This window comes from Acanthochromis polyacanthus, chromosome 9, assembly GCF_021347895.1.
Source record: "Acanthochromis polyacanthus isolate Apoly-LR-REF ecotype Palm Island chromosome 9, KAUST_Apoly_ChrSc, whole genome shotgun sequence".
Classification (NCBI taxonomy): domain Eukaryota; kingdom Metazoa; phylum Chordata; class Actinopteri; family Pomacentridae; genus Acanthochromis; species Acanthochromis polyacanthus.
The window spans coordinates 6973054-6990930 of NC_067121.1; the positions used below are offsets into that span (position 1 = coordinate 6973054).

Consider the following 17877-nt stretch of genomic DNA (forward strand, 5'->3'; position numbering starts at 1 on the left):
GATCACAAATGTTTTATATCAACAACAGCAGCAACATCTTTAAAGGTAATTTCTGTAACTGAAATATTACAAAAGAAGAATATTTGATTCTTCAGCATCTTTGTCCACAATTTTCGAATTTAAAGATAGTTTCATACGACACAAAAATGAAGTCATCCCACTAAAGACATTAGTTTTTTTAATAATCGCAACTTTACTTGTTTGAATCATAGTGAATACAACAGTTAAATCAACAGTTTATTGATGAAAATAATCTGTTTACTGTCTGTACTGTAGATTTACTTTTAAAAAACTAAAATAGTGCCATTTTAAGTAGGTACCAATCTTACATGTTAAAATTACACTTTTTCTAAATGGATTTGGTAGAATACATCATGGCTGACTTTGTGTCATGGAGCTTCATGCTGTGTGAATACTGGAGCTGTAAATAAGATCTTCTTTGGCAGTGGAACCAGATTAACGGTTGAACCCAGTAAGTGCTGACTGATTTAAATTATTATTCTTATGGGCCTTAAATGAAACTTTGACCTTAGTTCAGTTTATCATTGCTGGTGAATCACTTCTCAGAACTGGGGGGTGATGCCACAGTTTTGGTTTTATCTAAAGATTTAAAACAACCAAACAACACAAAAGATCAACTTTAGCAATTTAATTTTAAAACTTCTGACAATAAATACATCAGATGGTTAAAAACCTGGATAATTAATTGTAAGCTAATGTTTCAGAAGCCTTTTGGTTCAGTTTACGTCATGGAGCTTCATGTTGTGTGACTTCTGGAAATCAATTTAGGATCATATTTGGAAGTGGAACCAAACTAAAAATTGAAACCAGTAAGTACTGATGTTTATTATGAATGCTGCTGTTATGGAGCATTTTGGAGAGTTTTAATGAATAATACAGACAAAAGCACAAAATAAATTACTGTATAAGGAAAGAACCAAAGTCCTAAATAGGGTTGAAATTAATGAACATCCCCATTGTTAATCTATCATTTTGAATATGTTGATGATAATATGGCAGAACATTATGAAAAATGTCTATTAGTGTGATTAATCCACTCTAGTTTACTTTTGTAGCATCTCTAGACATTTGTCTTCACATAGTGTCGTCAGTTTTTTTAGCGTTCATTCGAACATGCGACTGTTTGGGTTCTCTAGAGTTTTTAACTGTTTTCTATAGGGTGTAACTGCAAATAAGCTGTTGTTCTCTTGAACAACAAGGTTGAACATTGAGTCATGTAAGTTCACGTAATGTTTAAAAATCTCTCCAGTTTTTGACTTTAATGAATCTAAAATCTGAATCTGATGATTTTAAAATGTGTTTTCTCAGCATTAACATTAGATCCTCACAACGTTTGAATGGATAATTCTTATTTTTCTTTGGCAGCTAAGCCAGCCTGAAGCAAACTGATCTTTTAGCAGACATTTGGCTTCATTTTCATTGTTCACTTTCCATTTTTGGATTCAAAAACTCGTCCATACGTGTGCTGTACCGAGTTTTATTCAGTTTCTGTAGCTTTTTGTGGTGTTTGATGCAGAGCTGAGTGTGTGAGGTTTGTGTAATGACACTTAGGACTGTGTGAATGTGAACAAGCTTATTTTTGGAGGAGGCACTAAACTCATCGTTAATGCAAGTAAGTTCATGAAAATTCTTGTTGTATTCTGTAAATCTGACTGCAAAGGGGTTTAAAACTTTAATTTGTATCTTCTAATAAGATACAGAAAAAAGATGAGGAGAAGCTGAACGTCAAAGTAGAATATATGAATGAAAATATAATAATTGCTCCTTCTTATAAATGGAGGTCCTTTATTAAGACATAGCTAAAGTTAATGGATTTTTACATTTACATTAAGATTGCCTTGTTGGCAGCAATTATTTGTTCTGGTTTTCATATTTAACTACATTCCTCTGAACAGTGCTGGTTTAATTTAAGTAATTTATTGTACTGTTTGAGTGAGTTTTGAGATGAAACTGTAGTAAAGCTGGGATCAGAAACTTCCAGGAGTTTACCAAAAAAAATCATAGCACAGCTGCAGTGATGTTTGTGTCACACAACTTTGATTTAAAATTGTGGCAGAGATTCCAAAGTTTAAAAAAATGTCAATTACTTCAGACTGAGCACAGTATTGAATCAATGTGAAATATTTACATTTGATGGTCATTTCATTGGGGAAAATCAACTACTTAAGGTTTGGAAGAATAAGATTTTAATTAGAATTTTGTCAACTCAAAAACCGGCAACAAACAGCAAATGTTAGTCCAATAAAATAACACTTGAAGGAGCCTCTTAGTTACTGTGAGGGCCTGAAACGCTGTGTGACTGGAACTGGAAACACAAAAATACTTTTTGGTGAAGGAACACAGCTGACTGTTGAATCCAGTGAGTAGAATTTTAACTTTTAGAATTTCTGCAGTGTAGTGAGCAATGCAGAGAATTTCATCTTTATTTCTGACACATGTTTAAGAGCTTAAAATGAGTTTGTTTGTTCTGTCGCCTGGTTGTTGAGACAGTCAGTGCATTTCTATGTAAACATGTCAAAAACAACACTCATAATCTTAAAAGCCATTTTTTCTAAACATATTTATGCGTGACACATTTCCTCTGTAGTCATATTAACTTTTTTAATCCCACTCATTTCTCATTTCTGGTTATTTATCTGCACGAGTTGTTGTTCAGAGCAGGTTTACTGTGTGACTGCATCTGGCAACTGGAAAATCATTTTTGGAAACGGGATCAAAGTGACTGTAGAGAGCAGTGAGTAACCAAAATACAGACATTTAACATGAATATAAGACACATAATGCCTTCTGTGCTGTTGAGGAGCAAATCTTTACACTTTATGTTGCATCTAAAGCAATTTTCAGACGATGTGATTCTGTTTGTTCAAGGCTTTAACTACAATGAACTGAATTGAGTTTAGTGTTACCGATCGATCAAACAGTGCTCCGCAATCAAATCAAAAATGGTTCAAAGGGCTTCAATCAAAACACAAAGCGTTAACACTGATATAGTAATTTAAAAATACTGCATAAAAGCTAGATGGAATAAAAGGCTTTCAGTTTAACAATCTCATTATTTTCTGCTTCGCTCACATTTTGTTTTAATTCCAGTTTCAGATTTTAAGATAATAATAAATATATAAAGTCAGGTTCATCACTGAATTTAAAAATGCGTCTGGCCTGTTAGATGTTGTTGTGAGTGAGTTTGTGTTGCTGTGTTTGTCAGAGTGTGACTCGCTCTGGAACAGACAAACTCATCTTTGGTTCAGGCACAAAACTCATCGTTGGCTCAAGTAAGTTCAAGCATTTTTAATAAATTTGATACAGAGTTTCTCAATTTTACTTTTGTTTGATGCTACAGTTGCAGACCCAGACAAAGCAGGTACAAAGAAGTTAGTTATTCTACACCAGCAGCACTTTTCTTAAACAAGCGAAACCCAACAAACTGGTAGCTCTTCTACAACACGTTTTACTTAAAAAAAAAATTCTATTGATAAAGTACAGTTAACCCATTATGAGTTATGCACATTAAAGCAGTGGCAGTCAGTTATTGTTAAGCTCAAACCTGCTGTGTGACTCTTGGATCAGGAAACTATAAGCTGACATTTGGAGAAGGAACCAAACTAACAGTAGAACCCAGTGAGTATCTGTGCAGCTGTTATGTGACATTCACTTCTTACCGTGTTTTATTGCAAAACCTAAAACATGCTACATGTTTTTACTGGTTTACATCTTGAAAGTTAACCAACAGTGCTTGTAGTTATTGTTAAAGACGCGTCCACTGTGGGACTGGTGGATCAGGAAACTATAAGCTGAAATTTGGAGAAGGAACCAAACTAACAGTAGAAACCAGTGAGTATCAGGAGTTCATTATCACGTTATTTGTATTAATGCAGCTTGAAGTAAAAAAAAAACTCAACACATTTTCATTCCAAATTGTCAAAATATTGCAGTTTTATCCAATCTGTTCATTTTTATGTCTAAAAAACTCAAGGCGGCTACATCTAAAAATGTGATTTTAAATATTTATTTATGACTGAAAAGAACAAAAGTCACCACCAGTGAATTTGATCTGTTGAGCCGTCACGTTCAGGCACAGGGACAGTATTTTACATTTCAAATGATCATTTTAGCCGTTTTTACTTGTTTATTTTTACGTTTATTGTCAGATAGTGTGGTTAATTGAAGCAGCAGCAGTAATTGTTCAGGTCAGAGTCACTGTGTGACTGCTGGGGGAGGAAACCTGAAACTCATTTTTGGAGAGGGAACCAAACTAATAGTGGAAACCAGTGAGTATTAACATTTTACTGATTTCTCATATGAAACAAATGAACATGTTTTTGGTTTGATTTGGTAAGTGTAATTCTGAAAAACATCATTAGTGCAGGCCCTCCACCAGACGGCTAAAACAATGTTGTGTTTAGTTTTTTTTCCGTAATGGAGATTGTAGTGTTGATGTTATTGTTTTTAAATTGTAGTTATCAGATAATTGTAAATGCAAATATCCAACAGTTTGCAGACGATGTTACATTCAGTGTACAGCGGTTATCGTTGTGAGTGGAAACACTGTGTGACTGGTGCAGGAGCAGCAGCCTGGAAAATGTTATTTGGCAAAGGAGTTAAACTAACCGTGGAGGACAGTGAGTATCAGTTTAGTGTTTAACTACTGTTGTAATGTCCTTCAGGTCAAACTGCTGAGCTGAAACTGTGCTTCCATGTGGTGAAAATGTTGCACAGCTTTTCTGAGTTTGGTAAAAATAGATCTTATTTTCTTCTTCAAACATACCTCAGTTAAAGTCACCTGTTGGTTCCTAAAAATACAAGCACCACATTTATCAAATTGTATTTAGTTTAACTTGACTAGCTAACCACCATTACATTCCATTTATTCTTGCGTAATGACATATGTATTAAGTTCAGAATGAGACAGAGATGTAGCAAGAATTAATTGTTAAATAATCGCGTCAGAATCTGAACTGAAATCCTGTTTTTGGAGTTTAAAGCTGATATTTTAATACATTTTATTTCATAATCTTACCTGGCATCGTTACCGGTGTTTGTTTTAATTGTAAACATTTTGTTTCCACTTCCAGCTCATTTAAGCTAATCTGAGTTTATATAATCAAACAAACACATGTAGTCTTTGCAGAGTTTGTGTTGTTGGGTTTGTCAGAGTGTGACTGGCTCTGGAGTTACTAAACTCATCTTTGGTTCTGGCATCAAACTCATCGTTGGCTCCAGTAGGTACATTTTCTACATATAAACTCCTTATTTTATAGAGCTGCAATTATTATTCACACAGTTGTCAGTCATCAAGTCAATCGCTAGCTGTTTTGATGATTAATTTTACATGGAAGCAGAATGAGAACTGTAGAGCAGTCATCATAAATGAGCAATATTGATTCCACTCAATCAAGTTCCGCTGAAAATATGAAATTTCGGAAGGTCTAAACTACTGACAGTCTTACAGACCAAGGCTTTTTGCCGTGGTTTTCATCATCATGGATCATTTGTAAAATCTGGCTGTTACTGATGTTTGATGATGTTTCATCACTAGTTTAATTCATGACATCAGCACCAAATAGTGCTGGCACACTATCATAAAGACATTTTAACTTGAATCTGAGAAAAAACAAAGATGCTTCACAACTTTAAAATGTGCTTAAAGTGAACTCTTTAATGAGTCCATTCAGTCCTGTCCACCTTAAGTCTGTGAGGTTTGTGAGCTCAGAGTGTTCACAGTGTGACGTACTCTGGAGCATCTAAACTCACCTTTGGAAGTGGCATCAAACTGATTGTCAGCTCCAGTAAGTTCATTAAATGTTTTACTTTTTACAGTTTGATTAAAGACACTTGATTTCATATATTTCACTGGAAACCTTTCATCTGATCTAAAAACACAAAAATTACATTTTAGAGATGCATTCTAATCATATTGTGTAATTATTAGATAAAATACTACTCTTACCATTTCTAGCAATTTTACAAAAATATGTAAAAGATGTAATCGTATTCCCCAGATGTATCCTAATAACTTGGAGTAAAATGCATTTTTTCATCTTACTAACTGTGACAAAACCCTTGAAATCACAATCATCTGTAAAATTTCCAAAGCAACTTTTGCTTAAAGCTTAAAATTTACTTTACAAACATTTTTCACATGAAATATTTCATTTGTAGACGTGTTTATTTGGCTTCTATGTGCACGAGTTACCGTTCAGTTCACATTCACTGTGTGGCTCTGTCCGGAAATGGGAAAATAATCTTTGGACAAGGGATCAAACTGAATGTAGAGAGCAGTAAGTATCCAGAATACAATATTACACATGGATAAAAGAACACATATTAGCTATAAGTATTGTTATTTTATGTTTGCCATTCTGCTAATATGCTGAAACAACAAAGTATTACACCGAAGTCCAAACATTGTACCAAAAAGTTTGACAGTTTGCAGATGACATGTTTCTGTATATTTAGAGTTTTAAATTATTTGAGTGGATGTTCAGATCAAAGTGTATTATACAGAACTTTTCAAATATATCAAATGCAGATCAAAGCAGTTTACAAGTGACTGACACAGCGTAGTGGATTAAAAAAGATTTAGAGACAAATAAATATCAAAACAGATGAAGAAGAAATAAGAGATGACTAGGTGAAATAACGAAAGAAAATAAAACTGATTAAAAACTAGATTATGGGATGTTATACAGAAGGAAAAAGCTTATAGTAAAACATTAAATATGAAGGTTTGTTAGCATTGCGTGAAGCTAGTTGCAGTTTGTGTGTTTTGAAGGTGAAGCAGTTTGTATGTAGTTATTGTTCAGATCAGATTTACTGTGTGACTGCGACAGGAGACAGAAAGCTGATTTTTGGAAAAGGGACTAAACTAACAGTGGAAAGCAGTGAGTATTAAGATTTATGGCATTCCTTTGAAAAAAAAACAGCACGCATACTACAAAGCAGGCTTTTCAGATTCAACAAACAAAGGGAATTGTGAACATTTCATCTGCATTAGTTAATATGCAACCAAACACACACATGGACACCTCATCCATAGATGTAAAATATCAACAGTTTGCAGATGATGCGATTAATTTTTAAAAGTTTTTATAGCTTCTTTGCGGTGAAGTTTTTGTTAAGCACACAAACAGTGTGTGACTGGAACAGGAAGCTGGAAACTATTTTTTGGGGAGGGCATCAAACTGACGGTGGAGGACAGTAAGTGGAATGATTATTATAAATGTACAAATATTTACTTCAGGCAAAAACACGGTCTTTTCATGCACCGGTCAGTTTTTAGGTACAAATTCATGCAAATGTAGGAGTTTATTCCACTTTGTCTGTTGGATATTTATGCGAATGAGCACAAATTACATGAGATAATGCCTCACTTCAAGATTTAAACAACATTTCAGAGAGCATCTAATATAAAAACTAATGATAATGATGTGTTGGTTTAAAATGTCTTCAGTAAAACTGAACACCCATATCAGCAAAAATCTGCCTCTGATGACAATCTGAGTGACCTTTCTGCTTTATAGAGCGCTACTGATTCATTTTCATTGGAGTTGATTAATGGCTTAAAAATGTATATACATTATCAGTAACATAACAGTTTATGGGGGGATAGCAGTTAGATTTAGTCTGATACCTTTTTAAAGAGCAGAACAACTGTAAAGTGTCAGAATTCAAAGTAAACTAAGTAAAAAGTTAAATCAGAGGAGTCCTCCTGTTTTACAGTATACCTCCATTACCCTTTGTAAACAAATGACTTGATAAGTTACATGCAAAGCTAAATCTTTCTGTTCCTGAGCTCAGAGTTCATCTCAGGGTTTGTGTTCCTGGACGTCTTATTGTGTGAATGGTTATGGGAACAAGCTCTTGTTCGGTTCTGGCACGAAACTCATAGTTCAACCCAGTAAGTGACTTTATTTATATGTAAGAAATGATATTTGTTTTGGTAAATATCTCACAAATTCCCACTGAATTAGCATTTTAAAAAGTATTTTTTTATGTTCTCATTGGTTTATAATTCTTTTTTTTCAACAATTTTCATCCTTCACATCAGTTCCTAGAGATGTATTGATTGTTTATAGACTTTACAATAGATATCAAATAGTTTATGGGGAAACTGTTGCCACTGATCTCAGAGTTTGCGTAGCTGGGTTTGTCACTGTGTGAATAACTATGGGAACAACAAACTCCTCTTTGGTTCGGGCACAAAGCTGAGAGTTCAGTCAAGTAAGTTATTTTATTCATCTGTGACAAACAGGGATGCAATTAATGATTATTTTCATGTCATGATTAACTGATTAGTGGTTTGGTCTTGAATGTCAGGAAATGCTATGAGTTTCTTTACTATTACTTTATTACTGTCATAGAGAAGGAAATAAGAGTATTTATATTTAAGAAGCTGCAGCCAAAGAATTTACTGTGATTAAACCATTGTCAAAATAGTTGCTTATTAACTCAATAGTTTACCAATAATCAACAAACCGTTGCAAGATCTTCAAAGAAATGATGAAAAACAATACGATCAAATCAAATCCAGTTTCCTTTTATCGTCATGTTTAAAACAACCAAAGCATGTACTTGTTGTAATCAGAACAACCACAGATATATGTATGAAAAAGTACGAAAAACCAGCAGAAAACTTGTAAAAATCGATTTGTAAAATACATCTTAACTATTTAAGAACCTTGACAGCAGCTTTTTAGATCAATTTCATCAGTAAAATATTAGTGAAATACTAAAATAATAAACTAAACAGACATTTGGCTCTACATGTTCACCTCAGGATTTATGCAGCTGTGCTTTCTATTGTGTGACTGGTGCTGGTTACTCAAACATGAAACTAACTTTTGGTTCTGGCACCAAACTCATAGTTGAATCAGGTAAGAGACTTTTTTAAAGACATTATTATGAAATAAATGTAAATAATTAAACCATCTGAATCCAGCTTTTATCATCTGAGTCTGCACACTTAAATGTCCAACAGCAGAGAATTTCTGCAGAAAATTACTCGTGAATCTCTACATAAAAATGTTTAATCATATTTGATTTGGGAAATATTTCTGTAGAGCAGGAATGTGAGCTTACCTCTTTAAATCTAGAAGCATCTCTGGGTTTGTGTAGCTGTTTGTCTTATTGTGTGAAGGACTTTGGCAACACAAAGCTCATCTTTGGTTCTGGCACAAAACTAAACATTGAATCACGTAAGTTAAGTTTACGGCTTAAAATGTCCAGTAGCAGCTTTAATATTTACCAAACATGAACTTTAACTTTAGATACAAACATTTAAGCAACACTTATGTCTTTAAATTTGACCATTTCTGCATTCTGTGAATACGTTTTCATCAATTCTCCTAAATCATGTTTAAGTCAAACTGGTGTTTAAAAAAGGTTCCTGTAATTGCTTTTTTTTTCTACATATCGTTCATTCAAACAAGGCTTTTATCTGCTTTTACAAAAGAGTCCTTTGTCTCACTGAGCTCAAGGTTAAGTTGAACTTTTCATTGTGTAACTGGCTCTTCAGAAACCAAGCTAATATTTGGTTCTAGTTCCAAACTTATAGTTGGATCAGGTAAGATACTTTATTATTTGTAAGAAAATAAAACAGATCAAATAGAACCCTTATGCCACCTTGTTCTACTGCTTTAAATGTTCTCCAGTATCCAGTGAATTAGCTCTGGGTTTATGTAGCTGCTTGTCTTGTAGTGTGACTAACTTTGGGAATTCAAAGCTCACCTTTGGTTCTGGTGTGAAACTAAACATTGAATCGAGTAAGTTTTGTTTAAAATTACGTAAATCATGGAGCATCGGCCAAGCTAGTGTTGAGTCGTTTTGATTAAATGTCTTTAATTGCTTTTCGTAAAATGTGTGTTTAAAAGAAAATAATTCAAAACATGTTGTTCTTTTCGAGAAAGGCTTTCATTTGCTTTTACACACAAGATTTTCTGTGAGAAAATGTAGTTGATTTAATATAAATTAATCAGTTGTCAAAATGTCCGACAGCAGCTTCGGTTCAAATGATGAACCAGATAAACTTCAAATAACATTTTTCATTATAACATTTCTGTAATAGTATCTTTTCTGTATACTAGGGATACATTTTTTTGAACCAGAAACTTTTATACATTTTAAAACGAGTAGAAAGTTGGGCTCTTTGACCTTAAGGTTTACGTCTTTGGGTTCCTCATTGTGTGTCTGGCTTTTCAAATAGCAAACTGATCTTTGGTTCTGGCACAAGACTGACGGTAGAATCACGTAAGTCGCCTTGTTTATGTGCAAGAATTGATGCTTGATCAGATGAAATGTATTATTAATTGGTTCTACAGGGGCTTAACTGTCAATTGACGGCTCATATGCAGTTAAAAATAACAGCAGAATAAGCCAAAGTTCAGACAAAAATATCTCCTAAAAGTTCACTTATCATTTAATTTCTGGAATATTGAACTTCTCATAGAGCTGTTCATTGATCTGAGGGTTTATGTAGTTGGCTTTGTTACTGTGTGACTGACTATTCAAACACCAAACTCATCTTTGGCTCTGGTGTAAACCTGATGGTAGAATCAAGTAAGTTACGGCACAAATGCTGCGTTAATTATTTCTTTTGATTCTAGAATTTTTCTTTTTCTTTACATTTCTCTGTACATGTCCCTATAAAACTCGGTCAGCTGTAGTGAACCTTGAGCCTTAATCCATTTATTCCAGTCAAACCTATGAGGACTTATATTTCTGCCTTGATTTTTCAACGTAAATGGAGTTTTATACTGAGGAATTATTGCTCAGAGCACATTCACTGTGTGACTGGCTCTACAGGAACTGGGAGGATTGTCTTTGGAAAAGGAACCAAACTTACAATAGAGAGCAGTAAGTAGTGATTGGGATGAAAGTCACAAATGGATCTAAATGATAAATCTTGATATTACGAGTCTGAGGATGCCTTTTATGGTGGTGAATTTGTCAGATTGTTTTAAAGCACTACTTTGCACTGAAAGCCTTTCCTTACAATGATGGCATTTAGTGCTACAGGTCAGTTGAGGGGTTTGTAACTGTGCTGTCAACTCATAAAATAATCCAAAATCACAACCAAAATAAATCATTGAACTAGGAGAAGACGCTGCTGAGAATCACAGTAAAATTGTGTTAATTTCTGATTGTTTGCAGATGATGTGATTCAGTTCATCAAAGTTTAACAGGGTCTTTGTGCGAAAGAAATCAAGATATCTGGTGAATGTAGAGAGTTTTACTGTTGGCTTTACATCTATAAAGTTGGTTAAACTTTAGTGCAACTATTGGGACGTTGTGAATTTATGGCAGCAAACAGCAGACCACTGTCAAGTCAAGTTAATAGATTTCTGTTTACAATGCAAAAATAATTCTTCTGCTATTTTAGACCAGCTTATTTAGAGACAATGCGTTATTTCAAGACAATAATATTTTTACGTATGACTGACTTAATGTCATCTAGAGGCAGGGGGAGTTATTGCTCTGATCAGATTTACTGTGTGTCTGGATCAAACTGGAAACTTACTTTTGGAGAAGGAACGAAACTGACCATAGAGAGCAGTGAGTAGAACTACAGTATTCTGTAAATGATGCTAAATCACAATTACATGACTAGCAAGAAGCTAATATTTGTTGTTTTACTTTCAAAAATGTGAATTATATCAAAAGTCAATATAATGTTGTTCTAAATGCATCAGTAATCAGCAAATAGCAGCTTTTAGTTTGAAAAATTCTGACCCAAAATGATTTTTTCCTGTGAATCAGTGGCAAAACAGCAATATATTTAAAAGAGTAATTTAGTTAGAAATTCAGTAACAGAAACCAGGAAGAGAAGGATAAATTCAAACATTCTTTATTGAATTTGTTTCTGTGAGAAACTTTCCACAATAGTTACTGTTTAGAGCAGAAACACTGTGTGACAGGAAACTGGAAATTACTATTTGGAGAAGGAATCAGACTCCGTGTTGAACCCAGTAAGGACCTCTGGATAATTACTAATTTTGGGGTTAATTTATGCAGTTGTAACTTTATTACATTTTCTGTCTTCTGTCAAACTAGAGGAAAGAAAACATCCAAATACACATCGGGGTGCTTCATGGGAAAACTTTTATTTTCATATTTAAACAGTAACTTTCTGAAACATTGAATACAAAGCAAGGAGGGATTTGCTACTGTGCTGTGAACTCATGAAATTATCTAAAATAACAAAATGACAGCCAAAACACATAATTAAACGAGGAGACGATGCTGCTGAGAGTCACACAAAAATTGCGTTAATGTACGACTGTTTGCAGATGATGTGACTTTGTGTCATATCAGTTTTTCCCTATAAATAGAAATGCATGGTATCTTACAAAGCATATCCTTATAGCCTCAATTGTTCCCCCTGCTCTGATCAGCAGAGTTATTATGTTATTGACATTTGACCATTTAAAGCTGCATAGATGCTTCTTAAAACTAAACATAAAAAACTCAAAATTTCCTACAGATGTCATGAAAACTGTTGGAGAACCTCATGCTCAGGTTTTTACATACAGTCATTCTTGTTTTACTTTATATTGATCTGCTTCATGCTGGTGGCTGTCGGTGTTTTTGTGTTTGACTTTCTGAGTGTGTGACTGACTCTGGATTTAAACTCCTCTTTGGTGGAGGCACCAAACTGATAGTTGACTCCAGTAAGTCTATTTTCATACTAAACCCAAAGACAGCTGAGTAATGTTTGGTTCAACAGAGGAGTGAAGCCAGAATGGTAAAAGTATGTTGAAATATTAAAGCATAGATTGTATTTTTTGCTATACCAACCAGTTCAGTCTTTAATCAGCAACTAATAATTGATGTTTTTATTCAATCTTGCACTTTTGTTCAGACTCACATCCCTGTTAGTACTTTGTTGAGGCTCCAGTGGTTTTTGTTGAGTCTGTTTCCAGTGTGTGAATGACGGAGTGAAGCTCCTGTTCAGCTCTGGAACGACTCTACGTGTCGAAACAAGTAAGAAAAAATGGTTTTAGAGTGCTTCTGTTAAGTTCTGAATTAAGTAGAAAGAGTTAAGTGAAATTAAATTGCTGAGTGTTCAGTGGAAAAAGCGAATCCCTCGAAAAACTTTGAATCTCATTGTATCAAGGCATATTTGCGTTACCGAGACAGTTCTTTTTTGTATTAAGGTGTAACTGCTAAATCTTAACAAATGCTTAATTAGAATGAAATATTGTCACTTATCAGTTGTTTAAATGAAATGCGGTGATGAAAATGAGAATATATGGCGACTGCTGTTGCCTTTGATGCTTCTGCGGCCGTTCTGCTGATAAATCGTTAAATAACAGTCGCATTAAATTCATTTTACGTCGGTTTTTCTCAGAGATACGAGCTCAGCTGAGCAGCAGACTTTGTGTATCAGTTGGTGTCACAGTGTGACTGGCTCTGGAAATTATAAAATCTTCTTTGGCTCAGGCACAAAGCTGATGGTTGAATCCAGTAAGTTTGTTTTATTCATTATTATGTTCTTTCTAAGGTAGGTCCGTCAACTTAATGTCACTTGTTTTGCTTTTTGTAGTCACTTTATTTCCAGTTTTGATGTGCTTTAACAACTCGGTCATTTTTCAACACCGTGTAAACCTCGATAAACCCAAACCTGGGCCTGCTTTGGACAGTTTGTTGTCGCTCTCTTTTTTTTTAAATTGCCTAAATGACACCAATTGTAAACCAGTGTCTGTTAAATCAGAAAGAACCACTGGGTTTTTGACTTGTGAAGCACCTCTGATGTGCCACGGTGTTGGAAAACGTTAAATTTTTAATCCAAAATAAAAAACACACATCAATAACAGTCATGTGACAATAATTCAGATGAACTGCAGGCCGTGTTTTCACAAAGTAGAGAGAAAAGTATGGAAACCAGTTGAAAATGTGAAATATCTAGCTAAGAAAATCTCTTCTTGGAAAAATGTTGGACATGTTGAGTCCAGGTTTAATTATTTTTTTGTAAAATAAATAATCAAGTAACTTTTTTAATGATTTATGACATCATCATCCTGCACACTGAACAGTTCTGAGCTCTGTCTGCTTCTAGTCGTGGTTGTTCTGTTTCCACTCAGGTTAAGGATTTTATATTTTAGTGAAAAATGAGCCCACAGTGATGAAAAATCCAACAATCCCAAAGAAATGTCCAGAAACTGCTTCTAGTTCAGAGGCTTAAATGTCCAAACTGAAGATGACTCCTCCGTTGTAACGTCATAAATTGAAAGTGACATTGAATTTTTTGATAAATATGAAGAAAAAACGTCTTTTAGGCTGAAGGTGGTTCACAGTTAGTTTAATCTGGGTAATTTTTCTAAAAGGCTTCAGCAGTAAATTCGACTTTAAATCAGTAAACCAGGCAGTTAGCTGACCTGAGTTTTTGTTCACGCTGCTGTTATTGTGTGAATCTCGGGGGACAGAAGCTTCTCTTCGGCAGCGGAGTGACTCTTTTCGTACAAACCAGTAAGAGAATGACTTTCCTTTAGATGATAACTGTTGATATATGTATTTTTAAATTCATACTTCTCTGTCGTTTCAATTTATTCTCTAAATATTTTGAGTCAAATGATGTTTTCTTCATTTAATTGAGGCGTCACAGAATTAAACCGTTTTAAAACTTAAAGTACATGTGATTGGAATTCCATACGATTAAAGAGGCTTTTTATTCATCATCATTGATAAATGTGATCAGCAGCAAATGAAGCTGCAGGAGGTTTCTGATCTGTAGCTGAGCACAGTGTGAGTGACTCTGGAGGCAGAAAGCTCCTCTTTGGGAAAGGAACCAAAGTAGTTATCGAAACCCGTGAGTCAAATCTTATTTATTTTCCTTATTTGTCTAAAAAACTTGTTACTCCAAACTGATTTCTATTCACCTTGATCGACACAACACACAAAAAAAACAGTAAACTTTCACCTTTACACTGAGAGATTTGCAGCATAATTATTTACTTTCTTGTCATTTCAAGCCTAATTTATTAATCTTAATCACTTTCTCACTCATTTATCCCTGTTAATGAACAAGATAACAGCATAGAGAACAAATAAGCTCATGTCACGTTAATCCAATTCATCCATACGTATAAAAAAACCTCTAACTCTGATGAGAATGAAATACATAAATAGTTGGAAAAAGTTCTGATTAAGTTACTATAAAACCAAAATGCCCAAGAATAATCACTTTCAGCAGTCTTTGGAGGAGCCGTAGTTTGTGAAGCAGGTCCTCAGTTTTTGCTCAGCCTTCCTGAACTGTGTGACTACGAACCAAAAACTCTACTTTGGACCCGGAACTAAACTTGTCATTGAGGACCGTGAGTAAAAAGCTGTTCATTACGACTAAATCAGAAAGACCTAATATGTCAAAAAATGCTCTTAGTTGAGCTTTTTATTCACCATCTGTCTTATTCTCATCTTGTCTGTAAACACAATAAATGTCACAACAAGAACAAAAAACGTACAATCACAGATAAAATTGATCCAGCACTCGAGTCCGAATCAAATATTTTAAAACTATTCAATTCGTCGTTGAGTTTGTCAGTTTTATTTCTCCAGCAGGTTTAAAACAGACGCAGATTGAAAGCGCTTTTCGATTACGTTACAGATTGACAGAATAAGATTACATATTATTAAGACGCTCTCATACACATTTACCTGGTTAAGTTCAAGCATTAACAGTGTTGTACATGGAAAAGTGACCCGCAGTGAGAAGCATATGAGTGAGTTTTACTTCTGAGTTTGTGTAATGAAGCGTCTCAGTGTGTGAATGACGGGACGAGACGGATCATCTTTGGACGAGGAACTGAACTGAAAATACAGAACAGTAAGATCATAAAACAGCTGAATCCATCTCTGACCACCTGCTGAAGAGTCATTCAGAACATTAGCAGATGTGTAGTTTTATAGCTGCAGATGTCGATAACATCTGTGTTGCACGTTAAAATCAAAATGTCTGTTAGAAAATGGATCATTCTGATAAAGTAGGTAGAATGTGGCAGATTTTCTTGTTCATAATGTGAGTTGGATACCATTGGTTTAGACATGGACATTTGGATATTTTTCTAAATTCACTGATACACTAAAAAGTGATGCAAAGGTCCTGTTCCTACCACTTTAATAAATGTATAGCTGCAAGATAAAGAAGGGAGGAAAAACACAGTTTTCAGATTTTTACACACTTCATAGGTTACAAACATTATTGTAATGTGCTGCATTAACATAATAATGGTTATTGCAGAAACTGTTCTGTTACAAGTTACAGCCATGCATTTAATTGTTTAATTAGGTAAAATTACAAATACATTATCAAAATACACTACAGAAAATGTATTCAGTGTGCAAAACAATGTATATTATTAGGCTATAAATACTAATTACTGATGCATTAATACGTTAGTCATTGTCATGTTGGTAAAAAGGATTCAATTTCATCATACCTGCTATGAATTTAGTAAATTTTCCCTCAAAAATCAGTCAATAAATTGCCCTCAATAACCAAAAAGTACTGAAAGAATCAGTAAATAAGACCTCTACAGTTCTTATTGGAGTGTCTGAGTTCTTGATCAGCCTTCCTGAACTGTGTGACTGGAACTGGTCTGCAGAAACTCCAGTTTGGACCTGGAATTAAACTCATCACCCAAGACAGTGAGTAAAACAAACAAGAAAAAGAACAAACAAAAACAGTATTTCAATAAGTTTGCAGTAAATATATACTTGACATTTTAAGTGACAGCTTATGTCTCTGAATGGATGCATTCTTCTTTATTGTTATATTGTAGGACAACCTAAACAAATATCTTGTTTTACTTTTGGACTTCTGTAGTTTTCATGAGTGTTGCTGTGAGGTAGTGATTTTCTAAATATATATATATATATATATATATATATATATATATATATATATATATATGGTTAGGACGTATCCAGGTTATTGCTCAGGCTTTCTAAGCTGTGTGACTGCATCTGGTTACCAAAAACTCCAGTTTGGATCTGGAATTAAACTCATCGTCCAAGACGGTGAGTAAAACCTGTTCATTACAAATAACTGAGGTAAAGAAGGTAAAGACACATGATGCAAATATAAACCAACAATATGTGAATCTGCATTTTGCCCCATTTTACAGGCAGTTTATAGTTTTCATTGATTTGAAGAACATATAAAATCACATCATGACAACATTACAAGTTATTCCAGGCTTCAATGTTTCACTTTACATTCGTATATACATATAAAATATACGTTTTGTATTTATTACTGGGTCTTTTATTCATCACAGTTTAAATATTAAGACTTTTAAAGCTCAGAGGTTTTGGAGCTGGTGATGTTTACAGTGTGAATGATGGTGGCAGGAAGATGACCTTTGGGAGAGGAACTCAACTCCTCGTTCAGTCCAGTAAGAAATAAATCAATATTGTACTTGTGTGTTGAAAGTGAATTACAGTCGATTTATTTCAGTGGTAATTTTCTAAAATGTTCTCAACATTAGCGTTATAACTTTGATTCAACTGTGCAAAAGCTGCCAAGACAAATACCAGAAGCTAGTTTAACTAATCTAATTATCACTACATTTTAAGTAAAATCCAGTAAAAGCAGTGTAAAAGCTGATGTAATTACAAAGGAGAGCAGTTTGTTTCAAAGCTCAGAGCCTTGAAGAATGACTAAATTCTCCTGAAATCGTTTAAAAATCATTTTTGATTTAGTGCTTGAATCAGCAGTTTTGCTGTAACAAACAAAATCCACTTCCATTCTTTAAAAACAATAATGAATATATTGAATTTAAAACAAACAAACAAACAAACACAGTATTTCCCTGTAAATGACAGTAAAGTTGAATGCAAAGTAGAAGAAAATTAGAACACAGA

At 34.1% G+C, this 17877-nt stretch overlaps 1 protein-coding gene across 1 annotated transcript in view; it reads left to right on the top strand.

The window, feature by feature from the left end:
- The window catches only part of LOC110968563 (T cell receptor alpha chain MC.7.G5-like), a 318096-nt gene that overhangs the window by 290152 nt on the left and 10067 nt on the right, over nt 1-17877 (top strand). The window contains exon 5 of the mRNA XM_051953181.1: nt 3227-3293. Within this exon, the coding sequence (XP_051809141.1) occupies nt 3227-3293 (67 nt within the window). The remainder of the gene's footprint in view (nt 1-3226; nt 3294-17877) is intronic.